The sequence below is a fragment of the Orbicella franksi genome, chromosome 11 (assembly GCF_964199315.1).
Source record: "Orbicella franksi chromosome 11, jaOrbFran1.1, whole genome shotgun sequence".
NCBI classification, from domain to species: domain Eukaryota; kingdom Metazoa; phylum Cnidaria; class Anthozoa; order Scleractinia; family Merulinidae; genus Orbicella; species Orbicella franksi.
Window position 1 is genome coordinate 4,276,253 of NC_138155.1, and position 25,679 is coordinate 4,301,931.

The 25,679-nt window shown below is 39.8% G+C and overlaps 1 protein-coding gene across 1 annotated transcript; it reads left to right on the forward strand.

Annotated features, from left to right (window-relative positions):
* Nucleotides 1-12: 12 nt before the first annotated feature.
* On the forward strand, nucleotides 13-22,646 carry LOC145460552 (WASH complex subunit 4-like). Its single transcript, XM_081445401.1, has 36 exons — nucleotides 13-93; nucleotides 166-305; nucleotides 1,137-1,190; nucleotides 1,389-1,454; nucleotides 2,354-2,399; nucleotides 3,003-3,150; nucleotides 3,265-3,307; nucleotides 4,285-4,388; nucleotides 4,801-4,921; nucleotides 5,108-5,225; nucleotides 6,138-6,265; nucleotides 6,655-6,815; nucleotides 7,792-7,909; nucleotides 8,001-8,126; nucleotides 9,147-9,254; nucleotides 10,203-10,244; nucleotides 10,386-10,434; nucleotides 10,559-10,614; nucleotides 11,453-11,575; nucleotides 12,269-12,334; nucleotides 13,014-13,130; nucleotides 13,497-13,589; nucleotides 13,794-13,869; nucleotides 14,054-14,208; nucleotides 14,530-14,604; nucleotides 15,182-15,376; nucleotides 15,772-15,925; nucleotides 16,525-16,591; nucleotides 17,047-17,133; nucleotides 17,391-17,454; nucleotides 17,814-17,897; nucleotides 18,522-18,618; nucleotides 19,230-19,324; nucleotides 20,046-20,144; nucleotides 20,471-20,582; nucleotides 21,860-22,646. Exons 1-36 carry the CDS (start codon nucleotides 48-50, stop codon nucleotides 21,919-21,921), a joined length of 3,495 nt encoding a protein of 1,164 aa, XP_081301527.1. The 5' UTR covers nucleotides 13-47; the 3' UTR covers nucleotides 21,922-22,646.
* Nucleotides 22,647-25,679: the final 3,033 nt, after the last annotated feature.

Genomic DNA, 25,679 nt, shown 5'->3' on the forward strand with positions numbered 1-25,679 from the left:
TCCCCCGTTAGGAATGTCAGATTTGTTTATCACGTGATGATTCCAAGATGGAGGAAGGATGGCACTTGGATGCGTTCGATGACGGTTCTCTGAGTAAGTTTGATCTCTTTAAATAACCGTGCACTATAAATGTGTAAATGTTAACGTAATCCTTGCTGTCTTTAGAAATCGTCGGTGAAGCGCAGTTGAGGAAGTATGGCCAATTTTTGGAGGAATACGCGTCGCAATTGAAAGCTATCGAGAATGCTTTGGACGATTCTGTTGGAGATTCTTGGGACTTTAGCTTGGATCCCATCGCTCTGCAAGTGCGTACGCGGTGATTTAAAAATGAAATGCATTTTGGATAATGATTTGTGATTAATAGTGCATAAAACCTGAAGTTTGTAGTGTTAAAAACATATACCCGCCGGGGTGAGAGTGACAGAGTACGGGGGTGGAGGAGGAGATGGGGTGGTGGGGCGGGGGGGGGGGGGAACTTCTAAACTCCCGTAAAATTCGACAGGAAACCTGTTCAAGTTATCTCGATCTTGTGTTTTGATTATGGCTCTATTTCAGCGATGAGGGAGGTGAAGGGAGTTAGGTAGGGGTAGCTAGAGGGGTATGAGAATGTCCCACTTCCTGTCTCTTGTATACCAATTTCCCTAGTGGCGAATCTAGACCTCGAGCTAAGGGGGTCGGGGGGGGGGGGGTGGGGTTTGGCTTGCTCTGCCGGGTTTTCCTCCCTCTGCAATTTTTTTTTTTTTAACCAAAAACAGGGGGGCCCTCCCCTAGATCTGCCACTGTCCCCACTCCTCACTTAGTGGTTCCCAGTACTTCTTTTTGTCACATTGTCTGCATTCCGATTGTTTGCATTGACCTTGAGATAGTGATTATTGGACCAATGCATATATTTTTTTCTTTTGAAACTGAACAAAATGAAGCTCCAGTCTCCCAGGATGTGTAACATTATAATTTTACATGGCATTTGTCTTTGCAGACCAAATATAAGTTACTGAGAACATACAATTAAGTAGATTCTGATAATAATAGTATTAATCACTATTATTCATGTAACAGCTTATTAATTTCTTTTTTTTTTTAATTTGGTCTATACCCAACTATGTAATGTTTATGAAATGATGTTTTCACTTGACCAGACTTTGCCATACGAGCAGTCCAGATTATTGGAGCTCATCAAGACAGACAACAAGGTTTGATGGATTGAATTTCCTTTTTAACAATAGGAAATAAAACACATAATTATGTGACATTGTGGATGAAACAATGACCAGATGATTAATGGCAATTTATGTGTGCACTGGATCCAGTTAATAACAGTTCATTACTAGAACAAAGTTCTGTTGTTAACTACAGTGTGACCTAGCATACATGTACTTGTTTGATTTAAGGTTTTCAACAAAGTAGTCATGGTATTCGCTTCCTTGTGCCGGGAAATGGACCAGCTGAAACATGAGGTAAGAGATTTTGCAAAACCAACATAAGCAGCAACAATTTTATTACAGATCTGCTATCTAACTTAGTGCAAACCTGTGCTGAACATGTTTAATGTTTATCTCATTATACCAAGTCTTCATTAAGGGCCGGGGACCAGGCAAATTGACCTGCTTTGAGGATATTGAATTTTATCTGCATGGTTGGACTATCCAGTGGAAAGTGTTTCTGACAAAGAAATCAGATTAGAAATAGTTTTGCCTGGTTGTGAAAACAAGCTGCCCTCCTGTTTAAAACATTATTGAAACCCCTGTAATTAGGAACAAGATATGGTAGCCTGTTGGATTGCATATCAGACTTAAGATCTAAAGGTCTGATGTCCAGTGCACTGCCATGATTTCTTTTGGTAGATTATTCAGTTTGTTCATTGCATCTATCTTCATCCAGGTGAAACAGGTACTTGTAAGCTATGAGAGAATTCAGATTAAAAATTGGTAGTGTGGGAAAACCTGTAATATGCAGTTGAACTCACATCCTATAATAAAATAAACATATTACCAGTAATTGAGCACTTCCCAAATGGGGCTTTTCAGGACCAATGAAACCAAATGATGAACCAATAATGCAAATGAACATAACATGGTTAAAAATACCATCTGGCAGGAGACAGACCAGTTGACTATTTACAAGTATGGCCAAGGAGTTGAAATAGGGTCTAGCATGAAACAACTCTGGCTTAGTGGTCTGAGCAGGACTTTAACCCACGACCTCCGGATTTCAAGTCCGGCGCCCTAGCCAGTGGGCCACGCTGCCTCTAGGGGCAGGATGAGTTCTGGACAGATGTTATTGATCATTAATTTGTTAATAATTAAATACATAATTAATAATTATAATTCATAATAAACTATAATACTTGTTTTAGGCCACTACAAAGTTCTACACTCCTCTGCTACTCTATGAAGAAGCTGGTATGTGAAAAAGAGGAATTCAGCATTGTTAATTAAAAATACTTGTATATTTAATTGGTCTGAACTGTTGAGATGGTCACCGTGATTTTCCACATACTTAGAACAACAACACATCAAGTCTTATATGCACATCCAACACACTTAAAATCACTTTAAAAAAAAAAAACATAAAGTTTTAAAAACTTTATGTCAAGACCTTATAGCTTGCAATATTATTACAATCCCATACTAATGTTGGGAGATCAAATTTTTATTACTATTAAAAAAGTGTAAAAGATATAGAATGATAAGTACGAGGAACGATGTGAATTATAAATTTCAATTGAGTGTTGAAAGTAATCAAGCAATTACTTTGGTTTTGGTTTTGGTTTTACTACGGTTGGTGATTGGCTTAGTAGTCTAATTGGTAAGTAATTAGTTTGGTTTTGCTTTTACGACACTCAATTGAAAACGGCTCTAATATATACAAAGCAATATGTAAAAAATCAATAACAAGATAAAATTAAAAATGACAAAATACATGTGTATGAACTGTAAAATCATCAGTCATTGTCTAACAGTAAACTTAATAGATATAATGCTTAAGTATAGTGGATTGTTTAGGTGGTGACAAAGACCAGCCCCAAGAGGGTGACAATCAAGTACATCTTGGAAGAATGTTACCTTTACTACAAGAAGTTTCTAGTTTTGTGACACGCTCTTATGAAGTTGTCAAGAATGTGATTCAACAGCTGGCTTCTTTGTATTCAAGGTAAGAAAAAAAATTGCAGAAGATCAGAAATTCAGTTACCCAGTATTATTGTCAGTTGTTCTTGATATAGTGCATGTATACATATCTTATGCGATTTTGAATTTTTTTTGTTAGAGATGGCCCCAAGGTCATGGATGTAACAGGAGTTCATTTTACGGTAACTACTTTCTGCCCCCTAAAAATATGTTAAAAGAAATCACATGTTGAATTCTTAATAAAAGTGGTTAATGTGTTTTGCTACACCTACAGTGTACACGTAGCTGAAATGTAGTTCTCAGGCATGTCAAAAACAAATAATAAAAAGTATACATACTTGTAATAGGCTTAAAAATCCCAAGGCAGACCCAGTTGGCTATCTAGAAGCACGACCAAGGAGATTAATGGTCAGAGCAGGACTTGAACTTGCAACATCTGGATTTCAAGTGTGGCAACGTAACCACTCAGCTATGCTGTCTCCTTAGCCCTTGGTTTTTTTAGTCTGAAACACAGACCCTTTGCATAATTTGAATAACAATACTTTACATTGTTAGCTTCATGCTTGTAAATGTTTTCAGACCAAGGATTTTTCACATGAATGTGAGGCTAAGGATGTATAAAGTATTGTACTGCAGATTTAGGCACCACTTGTGCAAAGGGTCTATACTCAGTGGCAGATCTAGACTTTGAGCTAAGGGGGGTGGGGGTTGCTTGCCCTGCTAGCTTTTCTTCCAAAATAAGGGGGGGTGGGCCTCCCGGGCCCCTCCCCTAGATCTGCCACTGATACTGTACACTTGTATATTACTTAACAGGGCTGTAATTAAGTTTTAAATCACCTGTATAGCCTTGATCTTCACACCCGTAGCAAACTTGTTACTTTATGGGTGAATTTTATCAACTACACCAGTCACCTGTAACATCAAACATACTCAGCCGTAACAGGTGTTACAGGTTGCAGCCCTTTTTGACAGCCCTGACTTAGACATATCGTATGTTGGAGAGCTGTTCTAAAATTGTGGAATCCACCTATATTTTCTTTTACAAATCAAACTGTACCATTCCTTCCTCAGTTAATTCAATCAGAAACAACTGTGCTCAATGGTGGAAATTTACTGCTCGTTCTTATATGGAACTCATCAAAGCTATTTGTTTCCACAGACTGTATATGAACATCTTGCTGGTCTCATTGGGGTTCTGATCACTTTGGATGAGATTATTGATGCCAGTCACACTCTAAAAGAACACTGGAAACAGTACAGAAGGTACTTGTTTCCAAATAATGGTACTCAAATTATTAATTAAGTAATTTAATTAGAACGGCTTTCAATTGAGTGTTGAAAGGACAGTGTAATTCTAAGGCAATTACTTGAGTTTTGGTTTTGGTTTTACTACGGATAGAGACTGGCTGATTGGCTAATTGGTAAGTAATTGGTTTGGTTTTGGTTTTACGACACTCAATTGAAAACCGCTCTCTGTAACTAATTAGTTATAATAATTAAATGATTTTGTGTATCTGCTGGCCAATGACTTGATATTGTAACAAGAAGTTAGATGTTAATCTCTCCTCGTCATTTTGTTGGCTATTGGTTTGTTGGCAGAAATGTTTTGGGACAGAATTCTGTCATCAAGAGGTTAATGTGTTAACTTTGCATTTTTCTTTTACATGAACTTTAGAATGATCAAATCAGTTTACCACAACACTGCTATGTTTGGTGTTGAAGAAGCAAAGCTACGTCCACTTGAAAAACTCTTGATGAGTTTAGAGGGGCAGCTTCTCGATGGTGTTATTTTGCAGGTACGCTAAGTTAATTTGTTTTAACTAACAAAAAAACGCTGCCTGTATGAGGAGACTACATGTAAACTAATCACGACAAGTAATTAAGTGTTCATTATTATTATTATTATTATTATTATTATTATTGTTATTGTTATTGTTATTGTTATTATTATTCTGATCAGTTTATTAATGATTTATTTGCAGAACTGTATTGAACAGCCATTTGAAAGTCAGTATGTCAGAGTGGCCAGAAATAATGAATTTGCTGAGGAATTCCTCTTTAACATTCGAGTCATCTTTCAAAGTCTCGATACAAGAATGAGTATGTACCCTATATGAGCTTGGGTACTGTACGTGACAAGTTAGGAAAACCTTCCCAATGTTTGATTCAACTTCAGTTCTAATTCCTGGGGTGTAACTAATGCTTTAACCCTTTGTCTCCCAAGATCTGAGTACAAATTATCCTTGTACACTGCTATAAATTTTATTTGAAGTTAGTCTGGGGATTTACTGGTGACTTGAAAAAACATTTCAAAGTTGATGATATCTTTCTATCTGGTTGAAAATGCATTGGTATTGTGAGGAGAATTTACATACATGTATCCATCAATCCTGGGAGTGAAAAGATTAATTTTAAGATTATTTGTCGTTCCACCTGCTTAATTTGCCAATGTCTTGCAGTACATGTAGTTGTACATCATCTCTCATTAGAAAACAGCCTTACGAAAATACACAGATTGGTTTAAAATTGTGTTTCTTTAACTCGATAGAAACACAGAGCTAGCACAAGCTGTTGATTCAATGATGGCGCAAGTAGAGAGAACTTACATTTTGATGATCAGAGTAAACCAGTTTTTGTTTCCCTTTTTTTTGTCGCTGTGTTTTCCAAAAAAAATAGTAGTGTATATACCGTGTACATGTACTTAGTAAAGACCATGTCAGGCCTGTGGCCCATCCAGCTGGAGCATAATTATCCCAGTTTCTTTGGCATTAAGGGACTATGAGTATTTCAGTCTACCTCCTCTCCCCTGGTCCTCTCTGGATGGGATGCTATTCCACTGCAGGGTTGCCCCCAGCATTAAATTCACAGGAATGCAGTGACTCCAGGCACGGCTCCAACCTTGACCTCTCGATCCAGACTCGAGCATGCTTTCAATCCGACTGCTGTGCCTCCACATGTATGTACTGGGTACAGCATACTAATACTTTGGTAATTTTTTGCCTTTAATCTCAGGTGAACCCCATGAAGTCGATCAGCGACAGAAACTTGTTGGTCTTCTTGGATTGTTTATCCTGCACTTTCAGCTTTACAGAGGAATCGACAAAAAGTTCTTCAGCAAGTTGTGGGATATCCACAAAAAAGTGAGGCATACAGTAAATAAACTTTTGATCTTAATTCAGGAGCTGTTAGTATGTTTCCAATCAAGACAACTTTCTTGTGGCTATCATGATTGTTTTTTCTCATAACATGTACACTGTATGATTGTAGCCTGACCTGTAGCAGGTGATCTTTGGACTTGTGACGTAATCTAAACGTGGGCAAGGAAGATTGCGTGACAGGCCCAAAGAGCATCCGTGTAGGAGGCTAATATGATTGAGACCTTGACAAGAAATTAGAAGCAGATCACTGCAACTAAAATATTGAATTTCTTATTCATTAACCAAAGGCACTAGCCATCCATTTTGCCGACATCCTGAAGAGAAAGTAACTAAAAGCAGATCACTGCTGAAAACATTTTTTTCATTATTAGGTACCAGCCGTCCATCTTGCTGGTGACATCATGTTCTTCCCAAACGAGTTTCTCCTCCGAAGAATTCCTCATCTCAACAAAATCGTTGACAAGAAACAAAAAGCTTCCATGGAGACCTCCAAGGAACAGTATTTGACGAGCTGCACTCAAAACTTGGTCAGGTGAGATAAAAATAATGTTGTCAATTTTAAATACCAGGGGTGGCATGGCGAATGGAAAATGCAAGACTTTGCGAAACTGCAAGACGAAGTTAATGTTTCTCTTTGCGAGCCTGAGACATTTGTGTGACTGATACCTCAAAGTACATTTTAAATGCGAGAGTGAGGCATTCACGTTTCTGTTGGTTATGGTAGCTTATTAGGGCTTTTGGCCAGCTTCTGTGAACTACCTGGAGCTGGAAATTCACTATTAATAGCACTATATGTATGTTGTGATATTCTAGAACAGGCGGAAAGTTTTGTGGAATTCAGACAATATAGGATTATTTTTTTTTTTGGAAGGGGGGGGGGGGGAGAATCTGAAAGTAGCGTGGAAACTTTCAATATTGCGAAAAATCGACACTCCAAGACAGCTTCATGAAAAAAATTCAAGACTGCAAGACACACATAACAAGAATGTGAAACCCATCAAATTCAACTAAATTTTGTGAGTCCCAGAGTTTTTGAAGGACTTTTTGCCACCCCTTTTGCATGTATTTGTCATCCTTACTTTCTATTGAGTTGTAATTGTCATTTATCTAGTTCTAGTCTACAAAATCAAACAGCAATCAGTTCTAAACTAAAAGATGAAAGCTTTATCCTAGTCATCATACCCACTATGCCAGAGTTTATTGCGGCTTCCATAATGTGAAATAAAGAGAAGTATTGCAGCTGTAGTTTCCTCAGGTTGGGATATTAAACTCCTGCAGTGCCCCTCTTCGTGCAGAAAATCTTTTAATATTTGTAAAGAAAAATCAATCAAAAATCTGATCATGTCATTTATTTGGGAGAGGGCACCCCCCTTTTCAAGGGGGGGGGGTTACATTTAGCATGTACTGTAGCTTCTTCTTTATACTGCAAAACTGTACCCACGCCACTTGGACAAAAGGTCTGAAAACTGAAGAGATTTTTTACTATTTAATCGTCTTTGGCTATCTAGAGATGCACAGCTTTACCAGATGCAGGTCAGCTCATGGATGGTCCACATGGAGTCAGCTCTGACCAAGGGAGGTTCCTTGGTGGATGACCTCAATGCACGCTGTGTCCTCTTTATAAAGGTATGTTCAGTTCCAGTCTACAGGACCAGAGAATTACGACATGGGCTTCACCAGCACTCATTTTTTTCATGGTGCTTTTTTGTTTTAATAGGGTGTCCTTATTGCACACACTGTGAGTCACTTGGTGCGCACTATCATGAACATGCATCTGGTACTGTCCAAACCGCTGACCAAGGCTGCTGTGTTGGCTCTATGCAGGCTCACGGAACTTCTCAAGGTGAGCGTTTCGTTAAGAACTGTCAGTTCCATCTATGTGTGTGAATGTGTTGGGCATTTACTGTATAAACCTTAACTTCCTATTGGTTCGTCATTGCTTGCTTTATTGTTTCGCAGAAGTGTAAATTTTCAAAATTAAATTTAGCGTTGAAAATTAAGATGGAACAACATGAAACGTTGCAAAACCTTATTAATCATAACATGTCGATGCTGATATCGTGCTGTCGCGAAGATCACCACTCTCCATTCCCAGAGGTAGAAAACAGCTACGAGCTGTTGAAAGATAGATAAATGACAAATATTTTAGAAGACAAATAAGTTGCTTATTGAACTTGCAAGTCATTTCCTTTGAACTTGGTCAAATATACAGTCGTTTGTATGACCGCTTGTGTAATGTATAGTACACCGAACGTCTGAATCTAATGTGGCATAACCCTAACCCTGTCATAGATTGTTTGCTTCAATCAACAGCTATCTTTCTCTGCACGCATCGAGTACTTATACTTAATAATTAGATTATGAGCTCGAGATTTCTATCGCGTGATAGTTGACGAGGGCGCAGCCCGAGTCAACTATTAGGTATAGAAATCGAGAGCAAGTAATCTAATTGTTTTAGTATAAATCTACTAGTCATTCAAAACTTTATCTAAATCCTCTTCACAGACACTTCCAAAATGCAAAGAAGCGGTCGCCAGTTTGTTAACAACCTAGGCTACTCACTATCTACAACAGAATAGATAGTGAGTAGCGTAACCAATCAGAGAACAGCATTCATTATAGAACGCTAGTAGATTTCCACCAATAGATATTTATTATTAGCCCCCCAACTGACAGGGAGGGGATGGGGAACAAGCTCGCTATTTTACGAGCGTAGCCGAGGAGTTGAACTTGGGGCGTACCGAGATCAACTCCAGCTAAGTGGTCAGAGCAGGACTTAAACCCGTGACCTCCAGATTTTGAGTCCCGTGCCCTAACCATCCGGCCACATCGCCAGAGTAATATTCTGTCTCTTTTTTTACAGGCTATTGAGCACACGTTTCACCGGCGCAGTATGCTTATAGCTGAGAGTGTTAATCACATGATCCAACATTTGACGTTTATGGCGTTAGCTTGTATTGACACTGCTAAGGTAATGTTGGTACATCTTACTACAGCAAATAACACACCATTGTAAAATACATGTAAAGTTCCTCATTACCTCATTATTGATGCTGCCTTCCTCGTTGCATAAGGCCTCAGTATTGATGCAGAGATATGTATTTCTTATTTTTACACTTTGTCTGGACCATTTTAAGTGCAGTATTTACCTGCTCGGAGTTAAACAGTTTCAGGAGTGTATTAATCACCTCAGTGACCGAACCTTTCTCTTCAGTTGATAGGTCGTCTGATATCCAAATATTTCAGTGATATTTTCAGTTTGAAAACTTAACACAAGCGAGTTGCACAGTTGGGGATGGGCCTTATAGCCAAATGTGCCTTATAAGCGAACTTAGGCCCGGTTCATACGTCGCATTTCTGCCGTGTCGAATTCAATTCAACGAATTAAATTCGACAGAAATTCGACGTCTGAATCGGCTGCCGCATTTCTGCCGCACGTTCGACTGGTCTTGTCGCATTATCCGATGGAAATGCGACACCGATTCAGACGTCGAATTTCTGCCGTGTCGAATCTAATGCATACATTATAGTGATGTATTGAGCATGCGTAAATGTTTTCCCGTCAAAGAAAAAGAGGAAACTTGGCCATTCTCGACCCAATGCAACCTGAACATGTTGTAACACATACTGCTCCGTTGTCAGCCTTCTCCTTCTCGTTCCATTGGCGGTCAATTTTTCGCAAAATTAAAGTCCTTCGTCGCGCAGTATTTTCGTCCGCCATATTAAATACCCTCCGTTTGAAACATTTTCCGCTGGCCGATATACCCGACAGTACAAATTCTGAATTAAGTGCGACATAAGTGCGACGTATGAATCGACAGTCGCATTTCTGCCGCACTTAATTGAATTGAATTCGACACGGCAGAAATGCGACGTATGAACTGGGCCTTAACTACGTTATTTACTCTTCATTTTGCAGAAGCGTATCGCAGCAGACAGGAAGTACACAGACAAACGACTTGTAAGTGCTATTGTATTTAAGAATTGCCTCAAACTCTTGTTAAAGTCAGAGATTTCTAAACACTTTTATGAAAACTGAAGAAAACGTTGTTGACTCGAGACACTGGATAATTGTTGTTAATAACTTATTTTTGTGTTTCAGGATGTGCTGGCAGCTCTTGTTTTGGTGCAGAATGCCCTGAATGGTCCGGGTATGACGTAGAACCTGCTAATCTTTAATTTAGAGTTCTTCAGAGTGACGGGACGTTTTTTTTTTTAGTTATTCTCTTTGCTCGCGACATAAAAATTCTGATGTTGTGATTTCTTCTACTGTAGCAACAAAGGAGCGCAGGCTTGTCACCATGTTGGGCCTTCATGTCGGAACACAAATGGTATGTCTTTTCACTTGTATCTGTTGATCATGATTGTACATAGAATAGACATGTATACATGACGACAATCTGTACTTCACATTTTTGTGGATGGTACACTCTTCTGAGGCACCGTCCACACTACTCCGGAGAAATTTGAAAACGCAACTGGTTTATTCTACGGTTAGGCTTACCATCCACACTAATCCGTCACAGAAAACGGAGCTTTTCGAAAATACTCTCTAAACCGGATAAATTTGAAAACGCCAGCTTTGCGTCTTAGTGTGGACAGAAAGCATTTTGAAAACGGAGCTTTTCGAAAACGATGGCATCGCGATAATCATGTGATTTAACTGCCCGGGTTTTTCTCAAACACAAATCCAAAATGACCGGTGATTGTTGCGTTTTCAAATTTCTTCGGCGTGATTTGGATGGAAAACAGTTGATGCGTTTTTTGAGAGTGAAAACACCGTTTTCAAATTTCTCCGGCGTAGTGTGGAGAGGGCCAGAAGCTCTGTAAATTAATTCTACGCACTTACAGGAGTACTACAAATACATTTGCTGTGCATTTTGCATGTTTGTCCGAGTTCCTTTTTCTGCATATTTTATGCTTTTGTTTGTGTGCAGCACAAACTGAGAGTGGAGTGGGTCCCAGTGTGAACAGTGCTTTCTGCTCTGAGCCCAGGCTACTTGCGTCTGCGCTGCGAGTCTTTCGCGCCTTTTTCGCATTCGTTCCGTAAGGATTTCAGAGGCCGGAGAAAAGAGGTTCTTTGTATTGTAATAAATAATGTCTCACCCTCTTCAGAGATAGTTCTTCACCCATTCACTTTGAAATAAGTTGTGTTTGATTTTCATACAGAGATCATTTAGGGACGATGAGATGGCCAGTTTAACCAGTGTGATGAAACGAATAAATCTCATCAGTGATCTGAGAGGAAGAGTCAGGAAAGCGTGTGATTGCAGCTTCATTCACTGGCACAGGGCAAGTTGATGTATTTCAGTACTCAGTTGAATTTGTATCACGGTATATCGGGTGAAAACTCCCCTAGGATCTTTCACTCGGGACATTTCTCTCTGTTAATGGAGAGCTAACGTCCCCTCCTTTTCATCATCTTAACCAAGATCTTTTTAGACGTTTGTAAGCTGATGAAAGTGAAACGTGGGGCGAGGTGGCGGGGGCAAGGGGGGGGGGGGGGGGAAGAGGGCTGGGGACATTTCTCACTCGGGACATTTCTCGAGACATTTACTCGGGACATTCCTCTCCGTTGTTGGAGGGAAAGTGATGAAAGTGAAACGTAGAGTGAGGTGGCGAAGGTAGGGGGAGGGGGGGGGGGGGTAATGTCAGTTTGTCAGTCGATGAGCCAGTGGATCATTCGATTAGCCGTTCGTTCATCATTCGTCGTTCGTTGTTGGTCGTTTGTCGTCCTTCCGTCCGTCCGTCGCTTCCTCCCTTCGTTTTTATGGTTAGTTCAATTTGTACTTCGTCAGTTTGTTTGCGGTAATTCTGAAGTGAATCTGTTGAACTCTGGATCAACTAGTCTATGAATTCATGATTCGGTTGCTCTTTAGAGCAATTTGATTCATGTGAACGTTTCAACAGGCTAAGGCAATACTAATTCTATGTAACCCTTCAGTCCTAAATACAGCTAATAGTGCTCCCTTATCTCTTTTGTAGGAGGTGGTGTTTCCAATTTATTTGGATGATCTGTATGACAGTGCTACAGATGTTCATCGAATTCATGTAAGCCCTTTTAACTAGCACAAACTCTTTGTTTCCCTATAGTACTCCTAACGCTAAAACAATTCACCAAAACAGATCTTCTCGTAATTCGAAATACTTTTGCGGAAAACATTTTCGAATTGATGAAATCCTCGATTTTCTTTGCCCTGACGAAATCTCGAAAATAGCACAAGAAACGCCGCCATTTTGTTTCACGACCGAGTTTTTAGGGGAATGGGTCCAGTGGCTATTGTAGCGTCTACACAGGCAGATGGAATCTCTCGCAGCCACTCATTTGCTTCAGGATTCCCTACATATAGACGAGTAACGGAGCAGTTGATTAGATTTCCAATGCTGGCTAGCCTGTGAACAGGCTCCAGCTGGAAGGGTCTGATCGCGGCTGGATGGGCTGAGAAGGAACTGGCTGCCTCTTTCTTCGGCTTTCTCTTCGTTCCATCCTTAACTAAAGATCCTGTTCACAGGCTAGTGCTGCCTGCCGTGGTCTTTTCCATTTAATAATTTTTTGACAAGGTTCTGATCCATTAGCCCTTGTCACAAAAGACAGCGTTCAGTTTATCCTGACTTCACATAAGTAAGGACATTTCGTGACAAAAGTTTCTTTGAGTCATTCATCATCGTCTACGTATGCCCTGTTTAACCAAGTGGCCTGTCTTTTCAACTTTTACGTTTCTTCCTTCAGTACATGATTGCCGCTTTAGGAGACTGTGTTCCAGTCCTCCAGCAAGTGAAGCACGAGCCGTCGCCGCAGGTTATGCTGGACTTGTTTGAGAAAGAAATTGGTGACACGCTAAATGAAGTGAGTATACCCAAACGTCGTAGTTTGGCAACACTGTTTATAACTGCGTGTCTAGCTTGAAAGTATGTTTTAAGCAGTACGACCTAGCGTGACAGATTTGCCAAAATTGCGTGATTTCATGTGACAAGATTATTTGAAAACAGCATGAGACAGTGTGGCATAGGGTAACTGGTTTTGCCAAAATTGCCTGATTCGTGTGACGACTTTATTTAAAACAGGGTGATCCAGTGTGGCATAGGGTAACTGATTTTTCCAAATTTGCGTGATTTCGTGTTATGGCATAGTTGTAGGGGTCGCATGACATAGCGTAGCAGGATGGCCAGGACAAGCGTAACCTAAAGTTGATTTTCTTTTTTCTTCGGCCAGCACTTGCTTCAACCATTGTGCCGTGACATTGAAACAGATCTACGACTTCACATTCATCAGCATTTGCAGCTAGATGACAGAAATCCTTTCAAGGTTGGTTTGTTTGTTTAGTTTATTGGCTATGTACGGTTAAGCTTGTTTTTGGTCAGTTTTGAACATTTGATCAGGACTGTAGCAAAGTAATTTTAACTGTGCTGTGCTTGTAAATCTATAATAAGAATATTCAGATTCTATATAAATGATCGGTGTGTCGTTTTGTTGTGATTTGACTAATTTTTTATCTGTTCATTCATGCAGGTTGGAATGAAAGATCTCTCTCAATTTTTGAAAATAAGGCCAATCCGATTCTTCCATCAGTTTGTCAACATTAAACGTAAGTTCCTCAATTTTGGCAACAAAAGGTACAAAGGTACAAAGGTACAAACTGGTTCTAACTTTTACATTGTAAGTCTGTGGATGAAACCCTAGTGTGCGACCATTCAAGTGAAAGCTATTCAGCAGTAATTTCATGTGGTGCCATTTATTTGTCAATTCTTTTGAACTGTTTCTCTTTGTAGAACACGTGACGCATTACCTGGACACGACGTTTTACAACTTGACCACAGTAGCTCTTCATGACTGGAGGACGTATGGTGAGATGAGAAACCAAGCGAGTCAGAAATACGGCCTGGAAATGACTGAAGCACATTTACCCAGTCAGACACTTGAACAGGTGACTACATAGAGCGATCCACTCTCCAGTGTATACCTCAAGAGTCCAGCAAGTGGTGTTAAAATCAGTCACTTTTACTATTGTCATGCGGTTTAAAATTCGTGGATAGCGCCGTAGTCTTGTGGTTAGCAGCGTGACAAAATGTGAAAGGTATCCCTGCGATGGACTTACATTCCATACAATCCAGCGGTGAGTAGGAAAACACCCAGCAGCTCTAGCGGAAATTAGGGAACCCCTGGTATTGTGGGTCACTGCTGGCAAAAACAGACTTCTTTTTGCCTCTTTCTATAACCGTGGTTATTTAAACTTTTTTTTTTTCAGGGTCTGGACGTGTTGGAGATTATGCGCAACATTCACGTATTTGTTTCTCGATATCTTTACAACCTCAATAATCAGGTCAGATTTCCTATAGTGCAACTGATAACGAAAATAGAGAACGATAGAGATTTGAGAGTGAAATCTATTTCTTGTTGTCCCCCACAGGCTTTTTCATTTCGAGATCTATTTTATTCCCGAATGAATCTTTCTACCTTCTATTTCCCCCATAATATTGCCCTCTTTTCCCTGATATTTCCCCTTTCCCCAGGTATTCTTCCCCTTTTTCCCCTGATATTTCCCCTTTCCCCAGGTATTCTTCTTTCTCCCTGATATTCCTCTTTTTTCCTTGATATTTCCCCTTTCCCTAGGTATTCTTCTTTCTCCCTGATATTCCCTTTTTTTCCCTGATATTTCCCCTTTCCCCAGGTATTCTTCCCTCTCCTTGAAATTCCTCTTCTTTCTCCCGGTCTTTCTCTCTGCTGTTGGGGACCACCGTTGCATCAGAGTAGAACGTTCTCAGAATATTTTCTTAGAAGCGGAGAAAAATGTGGGAAATGGGAAAACTGGAATTTAAAGTAAACGAAAACCACGCCAAGATTGAAATGTTAGGAACGAAAGGTTAATAATTATTTAACTTCGTCGTTGATTATTTCAGATTTTCGTTGAACTGGCGTCAAACAACAAACATTTGAACACCATCAACATCCGTCACATCGCCAACTCCATTCGAACACACGGCTCTGGAATCATGAACACCACCGTCAACTTCACTTACCAATTTCTGCGCAAGAAGTTCTTCATCTTTTCACAGTTTCTGTACGATGAGCACATCAAGGCAAGGCTCATCAAGGTAAACTTCAGTGGCTATATGGCTGCGAGGTTTTAAACACGACTTTGAGGAGATAAAAATCCATACCTCGACCACAAAAGCCAATCAATAATGGTTTAATTTTGTAGAACAGTGTTTGACATATCACAGAATCACATTAGCGAGTGAGAGTGACAAACGTTGGCGAGGATGCAAGTAGATTACAATTTGGATGTACTAGCTAATTTTGCTTAGCATTTTCAAATTTGGTAAATGCATCAGTGATAGTTTGATTTAGTTGTGATGGAATGGACAAATGACAGAAACACATTGAGAAGTTGTTTTCAGGCAAACTATGGCCTTCTGTAAAAGGTTTGTTCTATTCAGTAACTTTCTTGTATGATATTCTGTGTCTGTGACTCTTTTTGTTGTTGTAGGATATTCGTTTCTTCAAGGAAACAAAGGAACAGTCTGATCAGAAATACCCATTTGAGCGGGCAGAGAAATTCAACAAAGGAATCCGCAAACTTGGTTTGACTCCTGACGGACACACGTACCTGGATCAGTTCAGAGTGTTGATTAGCCAAATAGGTAACGTAATAACTCCGTGACAGATCAGCCAGGTAGGTAACGCAACAACTTAGTTTCCCGTGACAGATCAGCCAGATAGGTAACGTAACAACATAGTTTCCCGTTCTTTTGATTTCTCGTTTAGTTTTCTCTTGATAAGTGTAAATTAAAGGCAGTCTTTCACTTTGTAATTGTCGCTTAGTTCAAAAACATTTTAGCACAGTTAAAGGAAATACAAGAAGTCAAGATTCACATGCCAACGGATGACTGACGCACCATTAGAAATAAAGCTAAGAAAGCTGTGAAATTTTGACATTTTGACCGGCGTACCATTAAAAGACTGACTGCCCAAGACTGAAGAAAGCTATGAAATTTTGGAGTTAGGTTGGGTAGATAAAAATCGAGCTGAAGAGGAAGGTGTAGATAAAAACCATTCTGAGTTCTCTCAACAAGTGTAGAACTTATGATCTTGCGAGAATTACTCCGATCCATGACTCCTGTTGGAATTCCTTTCCGGAATGGCTTGTGTGACTGAATAATTATCTTCTTCAACAACAAATATGAGTTTTGCAAGTTTTTGTTTGCTTTGTGTAACTTATATGTTTTGCCCTATTCTGTAGGGAACGCCATGGGGTACATTCGTATGATTCGCTCTGGAGGACTGCACTGCTGTAGTAATGCCATCAGGTACAGTCCTGTCCTTATTTGTTTGCCTTGCTCGTTGATTTTACAGTTGAACTTTCCTTTGAGCAGAGAGCCTTTGGACAAGAGACAGTGGCAACTTGAAGCGTTTGTATGTGGATGCCTTCCCCCACCCCCACCCCCACCCTCCCCCCCTCCAAGAGAGGACTTCATTAGCGTAGTTTCAACTTACGTTCATTTAGAGAAACAATTGTTCTTTGTCAAAATTTATCAATGTTGTTAAGTTAGTGTGTGCTGTTAGGTCGCTTTAAGCTCGGCACTGAATTTTGGTGTTTAGGGGAAAGGATAAAATCGTAAATATTCCCAGCACTTTTATCTTGGGTTAGCTACAATATCTCCTAGATTTTCGTAATTCTCGTCACCTGTGATTAACCTCGTATTGTTATTGTATATAGAAGTAGCTATTCGTCACTCATTCGTTTCTTATTTGTCCTTTGCAGGTTCGTTCCTGATCTTGAGGACATTGTGTCGTTTGAGGAACTGGTAACAGAAGAAAATTTATCAGAGGAATCGAAACAGGCTTCCAAGTGAGTTTTGTCATAAACAACAATAAATAAGTTCCGAGGTTATGCAATTCGGTTGTGCGAGATTTCAAGCATACTTGCTGCACTTCTTGTAGTGTCATGTCTTTAAACGAGAAGGTTCTTGTACGCGAAGAAAGAAGTACATTCCCTCTACGTATATAGTGGAGCCTTGTGTCTTCTTTCTTGTTGGATCTGTTCGACGGTTCCTTTTGTTGAAATGCCACTGCTTTGACGAAAAAGGTTTATGCTTCTTTTTATAGGATCTTGGACGCTGCAATAAACGACTTGGCAAAGAATTTTGCTGGTGCAACGGAATATTTCAAGGTAAAATGTTACAATAAGCTTACTCAATTTGTAGAGCACGTTACTCCTTGAAGACTAAATACCGTGTCCAATAAATAACTGCGCCGCGTTTTTCGTCGCCAGGGTTGCTAAGCAACGTGTGTGTCCTGACTGCGGTGCCATGCGCTGGACAATTTTCGGAAAGTACTCGTGAGAGCTCGTGCGTGTTTTTGATTGGACAATGAGAATCGAAAGGACTTCGCGTGCTTCAACGAACCTTTTCTCCTAGACACAAACAAAATTATATGTTGCTGTTAAATCTGTTATATAACAAAATATGTTACTTGTCATGTTTGCCGTTAAATAAGTTTCATTGAAGCTTGTTCTTGTTTGTTCTTCAGCTTCTTGTCGACGTGTTTGCACCCGAGTTCAGAGGGAGCAAAAACATGCATCTGAGAAACTTCTATGTCATCGTCCCTCCCTTGGTAAACTTGCTTTATTTTCCATCCCTATCGTAACGAATTGAGGCTGATAACAGACCCGCAATCCCCTCCTTCTAAAAAAGAAGTTTTTTACATCCGAGGTTGAGACTCGAACCTCAGACGCAAAGAGCACCCCTCCCCCTCCCCCTCCCCTCCCCTCCCCTCCCCGTTTCGTATCGTTATGTTTCGAGCATTCTGATGAGTAGCTAAACTCTTTCATTAGTAAAACGAGGTGAACCTTTTTTTGCAACGCAATGTGTCTTCTGAATTAGCCAACCAAACAAGAGGTTCGATTTAAACAACCCCAGCACTCATTGTGCCACTCTTGTAATATGTTAATTATCAATTACCGGGAATTAACTCTCGTGACAACAACAACAACGACGACAACAACAACTTTATTGTCTGTGACAACCAGCATACTTAAATCAGCGCAACATTAATTGATATCCGAATCAGAAAAAGCTGTTGGTAATTTTTTAGTAACCTCTGTGTTAGGACAGGATCATTGCATGAATTTCGTGGTAACCTTTTATTGCGCTTTATTAGTAAATATTACAATCCACCAGTGTTAAGTTTGCGGGGACTTTTTTATTGTTATTTTTATAAGATTATATTTTTTTGCAGACACTCAACTTCGTGGAGTACATGTTAAGTTGCAAGGAAAAGCTTAACAAGAAAAACAAAATCGGAGCAGCGTTCACTGATGACGGCTTTGTGATGGGTAAGGTTTGTGCTCTCATTACTTCGAACTGTTCAAAGAAGTTGGTGAAACATAAAAAATTAACCTTACACAAAAATATACGAACGAACTCTTTCATTCCCAAGAGTACCTAAGTTTAAAATTTCAAACTTAAAGTTTTCACAATATATAATACGAAACAGCTCCGAATCAACGTACTACTCTGTAGTGTTCATTTGAAGGAAAACCTTGCAGTGCTTAGTTGATAGTACCACATGAAAGTACTGCTCAGTGGCTTTCATTTGAATGCAATGGTCACACACTAGGGTTTCATCCACAGAATCAAAAGTCACAACCACCTTGTTCAACATAATAAACAGTACCACACAAAAGTACTGCTCAATAGCTTTCATTTGAATGGTCACACACTAGGGTTTCATCCACAGACGTAAAAGTTAGAACCATCTTGTACAGCATAATAAACAGTACCACCTGAAAGTAATTCTCAATGGCTTTCATTTGAATGGTTACACACTAGAGTTTCAGAGCCTCAGAAGTGAAAGAATATATTCAGAAAACATGAGCCAATCAGTTAAACAGACACTGGCGTACATTTTGACGGACCAGGTGATTAATGTAAACTTTTCTTTCAGGTGTGGCGTACATTTTAAAGTTGCTTGACCAGTATCAGGAATTCGACTCGCTTCACTGGTTCCAGTCTGTACAGGACAAGTATGCCAAAGAAAAGGTGAAAAAATACAGCTTATAGCATTGATTAGGAATAAGGCCTACCCTTCATCAATGCTCTCTTGTTTGCACTGGCATTATTCTAATAGCTTTTCCGCCTAGGGGATGGCCCAATTTGCAGCGATCTTTTAAAGTAATCTTCGTATTCCGTTAAGTTAAGATGTAATATATCAAATACGAGGGAGAGTGTTTCATCTCGTTTTCAAAGACGAAGGAGTGGAAAATTGGAAACAGGACGCGGATTATTTAGCGCGAAATTCGAGGTGATTCTAGGCACTGCCTCGACTGTATGGTGAATTTTCTCAAGGAGAAAACGGAGAAGTCGAATCGCAAAAATCGAAGTTAATTAGATCAGACGTGCAAATACATGAGTTGAAGAATACAACATCAAGGTTTTTTAATGGTCAGTGCTAGTTGTCGGTTATTTATATTAAGCTTGTCTCTGATAATAAAGTTATGTCTCTGCATCAGAGTTTTAACTTGGCTCTGAAAAAGTCCTTTTGCCTTGAGGGTTATGCCTTTACCTCTACTTATTAAAATGATACAAAGAAATTAGTTTGATATTTCTTTTGTGTAGTATCTTTTGTAATATTTTCTGTAACACATTTTAGTGATTATAATAATTTTAAATGCGGAATTTTTGCCCCTGTCTTGATTATGCTTTCCATTGATACTCTCTTGTAGTAATTTAAATTTCGCATGTCACTGATAATTATTTTCAGGCTGATGTAATGGCTTCACTGAATCGTGGGACCGTGCGAGACGAGAAACTGCAGCAAACGATGAATTTAACTATGAAGCGACTGAATACATATCAGCAGGTCGGTGACAGAATTTACTCCCTGTTCTTTTCAAGACCTAGGCGATGTTGTTTATCGTCTCGATGTACAGTATGTGTGAACCAATATGGCGGCCAAAGAAGACACTTCGAAGACTGAGGTCTAAATTATGGCAAACTCTCCTGAATGTTACTTTGTCTCCTTCAGTCTCATAATTAAAAGTTTTGAGGTGAATAAAAGTTGTTTGACAGGGTAAAAAGTTGGATTTTGCACAATTCAATGAACTGATTTCTTCGGTTTGTCTGTATCTACAAAACAAGCTACGGGATTGTTGTTCACAATCTTGTGTGAATCTTGCATTTTTGCAGGAGTTTGAGCTGGTGTACTTCTCGCTAAACAGTGCCAGAATCTTCTTCCGAGCGGACAAAACCGCTGATGAAGAAAAGGAGGAAAAAGAAAACAAGGAAACCTCTTCGGAAGGTAAAAAAATTATGACGATAAACAGTAAAACTGATTCAGGAAGGCGTCTGCAACAAAATCGCTCTCATTTTACGGAAACTTCTTTTGAGTAGCACTTTCATGTTGCACCGTTTATAATATTATGCTGTACAAGGTGGTTCTAACTTTTTAGTTTGTGATCAATTCAAAATTCGCGACCTTTCAACTGAAAGCTGTTGTGTAATACTTCCATATAATCTGTTTCTTAAGTTGTACAAGGTTGTTCTGCTGAACGTTTAGGTCTGAAACCCTAATGTTTGACCATTCAAAAGAAAGCTATTGAGCAGTACTTTCATGTGGTGCTGTTTATTATGCCGTACAAGGTGGTTCTAACTTTTAAGTCTGTGGATGAAACCCTAGTGTGTGACCATTCAAAAGAAAGCTATTGAGCAGTACTTTCATGTGGTACTGTTTATTATGCTGTACAAGGTGGTTCTAACTTTTAAGTCTGTGGATGAAACCCTAATATGTGACCATTCAAAAGAAAGCTATTGAGCAGTACTTCCATGTGGTACTGTTTATTATGCTGTACAAGGTGGCTCTAACTTTTAAGTCTGTGGATGAAACCCCAGTGTGTGTCCATTCAAATGAAAGCTATTGAGCAGTACTTTCATGTGGTACTGTTTATTATGCTGTACAAGGTGGTTCTAACTTTTAAGTCTGTGGATGAAACCCTAATATGTGACCATTCAAAAGAAAGCTATTGAGCAGTACTTTCATGTGGTACTGTTTACTATGCTGTACAAGGTGGTTCTAACTTTTAAGTCTGTGGATGAAACCCTAATGTGTGACCATTCAAAAGAAAGCTATTGAGCAGTACTTTCATGTGGTACTGTTTACTATGCTGTACAAGGTGGTTCTAACTTTTAAGTCTGTGGATGAAACCCTAATGTGTGACCATTCAAAAGAAAGCTATTGAGCAGTACTTTCATGTGGTACTGTTTATTATACGGTAAAAGGTGGTTCTAACTTTTAAGTCTGTGGATGAAACCTTAGTGTGTGACCATTCAAATGAAAGCTAATGAGCAGTACTTTCATGTGGTACTGTTTATTATACGGTAAAAGGTGGTTCTAACTTTTAAGTCTGTGGATGAAACCTTAGTGTGTGACCATTCAAATAAAAGCTACTGAAGAGTACTTTCATGTGGTACTGTTTTATTTTACTTGCTTTCTGAGCAACACTCTTATTTAGAATAGGTCGTCTCCTCCGTCCTCGATGCTTGTTCATGCATTGCTCACTTGTTATGTCCTTTTTTTAGGTGCCCCCTCGACTGAGGAATCTAGCACCCCTGCCCCCTCGGTCGAGACAACGGCAAGTTGAAGTGGGGTCTGGTACTGGTTCACGAGCCTAGCAAAGCAGTAACCGTTCTGAACACGAAGAAGGAAGAAGAATTTGATTCTCTGCACCTGATGAAAATGAATTGAGGCTGTTTAATAGTATCATGCGCAATTAGAAAGTATAGTTTTAGCCAAAATTGAAAATCTCAACTAGAAAACGATACGGAAAAGAAGCAAACAAACAAACCAAGTGCAAGCGAAAATGTAGATATTCACATCAAACCCTTCAAATTATGTTCCAGGGATGGTGTTCTTGTAATCTCGAATATTGTCCCGTGAATCTAAATCTAAGCTTTCCACTTAGAATTTTACTACATTAAGATTCTTGCCTATGTTGAACGACTTCAAAAGTTGAGGGTTGTCAGGTGAAGCCGATCACGAAATTTTGATCCTAAAATGTTTTGTATAACACGTAAAGAAAGAAGATAAGAGTATAATATACAAAGACGGCTAATGAATGGGTTAAATATATAGGATTGGATTATGTGTATCGTCACAAAGCGGACTTTCTGTTATTAACAGCTAGTTTTGTGAACAGCAGAAGTGAATATAAGAGATAAACTTGAATTTTCATATTACAGATTCGATATATGACTGTGTCTATTTCGGGGTATCAGCGACACTAACAAGGAGCAAAATGCAAATGACCCCCCAAACATCTGAGGAATGCCAGAAAAACCCCTTGGGTCAGGAGAAAAACGTTTGAGAGATAAATTACGACTGCAGCTCTAAATTAAATACATTGATGCATTTATAAATCTGCTTGTTAACTGTCAGCAATGGCATTTTTACAGCAAGATAACCTGGTTGTGAAGCAACTTGTCGGTGAATCCTTTCGAGTGCTTGTTCAAATATAATGAAAGTCACTATTAAACTGAAGTGTGTACATAGCTCAAGCAAAATTTAATCAGGAATAGAATGTTAAAGTTTCGAACCAATTTCAAAGATTTGAAGCGAATTTTTGAACGAAATTTCGCTGAAGTAACCGGAATTTTCGTTGCATGTTTTCAAAACACCAAGTTATTAGTTTGACAAGAGTTCCCTCACTCTACCCTTGCAAGGTTTAAGAATGCTGTAGAGGCGACCGAGCTTCTGTGGCGGGTCCAGGATTAGTAGCCGTCATGAATCTCTGCTTGTACAAAGTAAAGACTCGTTTCTTGAATGCAATTGAGACGCAGGGAAGGAAACCCTAATGATTAAAGAGAAAATGGTTTAGAAGTATTTGAAGTACAAAATGCTGGTAAATGCTCAGTTAGCTGTGACAAAATCACCGACAAATCAGGGAAAACCTTACCCCCCCCCCCCCCTCTCCCCCTCCAACCCAGGTTTGACGTCAAGTAATAAACTTCAAAACTCGTGAAGAACCCCCGCAATTGTGAAGTAGGGACTCCCAGCACGCTTTTGGTCTAAACCTTTATGCAACCGCTGCTATGTACACTCGCTCAGTTAGACAGTCAAGTCTGAGTTTGATATCACATGACAAGACTCTGAATACATGTACAACCTGCAGAGATCTGATGCTATAACGAGTGAATGGGGAGAGCGATCTGGGCAAGGAAACCTACCTTGACAGCTGTTGATGATGACGAATGGATATTCCAAATATGGAGTGGGATAGAAACTCAACGCAAATCCCAGGATCCAGGTGATCCCCATGACAACTGTCAATTTCAGCACAATCAGAGGCAGGCTTCTCTGGTTTGAAGTAGGTATGTTTCCCTTCCTCAAAGACAAAAGAAAGGTTTACCGTACTGAGGAAAGTCCTAGTACAAACACAAGCTTCGAGAACTTTCAGAATAATGACCATAATTGTCCTTTTTCATTATTAAGTTCAGCATTTCGTGTCGTCCAACCTGCTCAGCCTTGCTCCCAGGCCTTCCCTTAATTTTTCTGCCCTTCCTAATTTCCAAAGAAAAAGCCGTGGGAACTAGGTGGTAAATGACGCATCTTCCAAGTAGAGTTAGCCTGCGTAGCTTAGCGCTTTAAACAATTTGAGCGCGCGCGCAAAGCTGCGAAGCCGCGAAAACGAGCAGCGAGGCCGCCAGGAACCTGGGGGAGCGGCTTCACTGCTTTGTGCGCGCATTCAAATAGCTTTATAAACCGCCAAGCTACGCAGGCTAGATTATAGTTGAATAGTAAGTAAGACTCTGAAGTATATATTTATGCGATGCATAATAACTAAGCTGCCGGCGTATACTGGCTTACAGTAATACGTTCCAGTCTCAAAAAATGACTAAAATCCTTGCTTTATAAACACCGAATACGAATAAATTGCGGGAGCATTTAGAAGTAAAATCAAGCTAACATCCGTGCATCCGTGGGCTTATGTAGCTAGGAGTTCTGGTAGTCTCCAAATATTGGAAAACTACTCCATCGCAGGCAAACTTTAAGGAAACTGGAAAATAAAACCGACGTGTTTCGTGACGGCTTTTTTCAACACAGCGAAGAAGGGCCACGGGTCCGTTTCTCGAAAGCCCCGGAAACTTTTCGGGCCCGAAAAGCCATTTTTAGTTAATCGGTACTTAAAGACTGAGAAGTGTATACGTCTGAAACTTCTTGTACGGAATGGAACCTCTGTTTATTTTAATAATATGTAAATAAAACAGCTCTGTAATCATAATGTTTGAGATTTTGCTACGAATTTCCGGGTGCGAAAACTTTTTGGGACCTTCGAGAAAAACCTTCGAAAGCCCCGGAAACTTTTCGGGCCCGTAAAGCCATTTTTAGCTTATCTGTATCTAAAAACGGAGAAGTGTATACGCCTGAAACTTCTTGTATGAAGGGAACCTCTGTTCATATTAAGAATATGTGAATAAAACAGCTCTGTAATCGTAGGGTTCAAGATTTTGCTACGACTTTAATTTCCGGGCCCGAAAAGTTTCCGGGGCTTTCGAGAAACGGGCCCCAGGCCCGAAAAGTCTCTGGCAACCTCATTATTTGACAATTTAAAACACCCTTTTCAGCTTTTTATTTCAAACCTCCAATGATGTCATGTTATTACTACTAAATACTAGGCAAAATACTAACTTGGAGATAATTTTAGAGAGCGCAATTAAATTTCTAGAAGCCAAAATGTACTTCATTGTCCATACCTAATCTTGCTGTCTGATGGCAACAACTGTGCAGATTACGGCAACATGACGGGACGCGCGGGGCTCCTACTGTAAGTACCGCAGAGAAATGGTAGGAAATTTTCCTAGCATTCCCTACATACTCTCACTAGGGTTCTTCGTCTTGCGGCCACGGAAGCGTCATAATCTGTTTCACTGACATGTCGATGATATTAAATGTAAAATAGACCAGAAAAGGCCGATGGAATGTGAGACAAGCTTTAAAATGACGTCACGATATTAATAGTGCTTTAAAAGTAAATAGTGCGTTCGAGTCATTCCCGATGCTTTCAAATGATGGCAAGTTTAAATTTAGGCAAATCAACCTCAATAGTGTCGACAGATGGGGGGTTTTGGGGAGTTTACTCTAGTATAGGGTAGCAAGATTCAGCTGAACTAGCTCTGGTATAGGCTAAGGGTTCCAGGGTCCCAGGGTCCCGGCGGCACATTCCCACCCAGAAATTCCTAAGGAACCCCCGGAGTCGTTGGCAGTGGGGGCCACGTGCAGTATTATCATGCTCACCAATTGAAGTTTTTGTGTAGAAAATATCGCACAAGTTAATACACAACCGAGGGCAAAAAAAAAAAAAAAGCGCGAGGAGAAACTTAGCACATGGAGCTAAGATAGATT

Coding starts and splice junctions, on each gene's coding strand:
- LOC145460552 (XM_081445401.1), top strand. CDS start 48: ATGGAGGAAGGATGGCACTTGGATGCGTTCGATGACGGTTCTCTGA. Junction 17,134..17,390: donor GAATCGAAACAGGCTTCCAA/GTGAGTTTTGTC, acceptor TTCTTTTTATAG/GATCTTGGACGCTGCAATAA. Junction 20,145..20,470: donor GACTGAATACATATCAGCAG/GTCGGTGACAGA, acceptor GCATTTTTGCAG/GAGTTTGAGCTGGTGTACTT.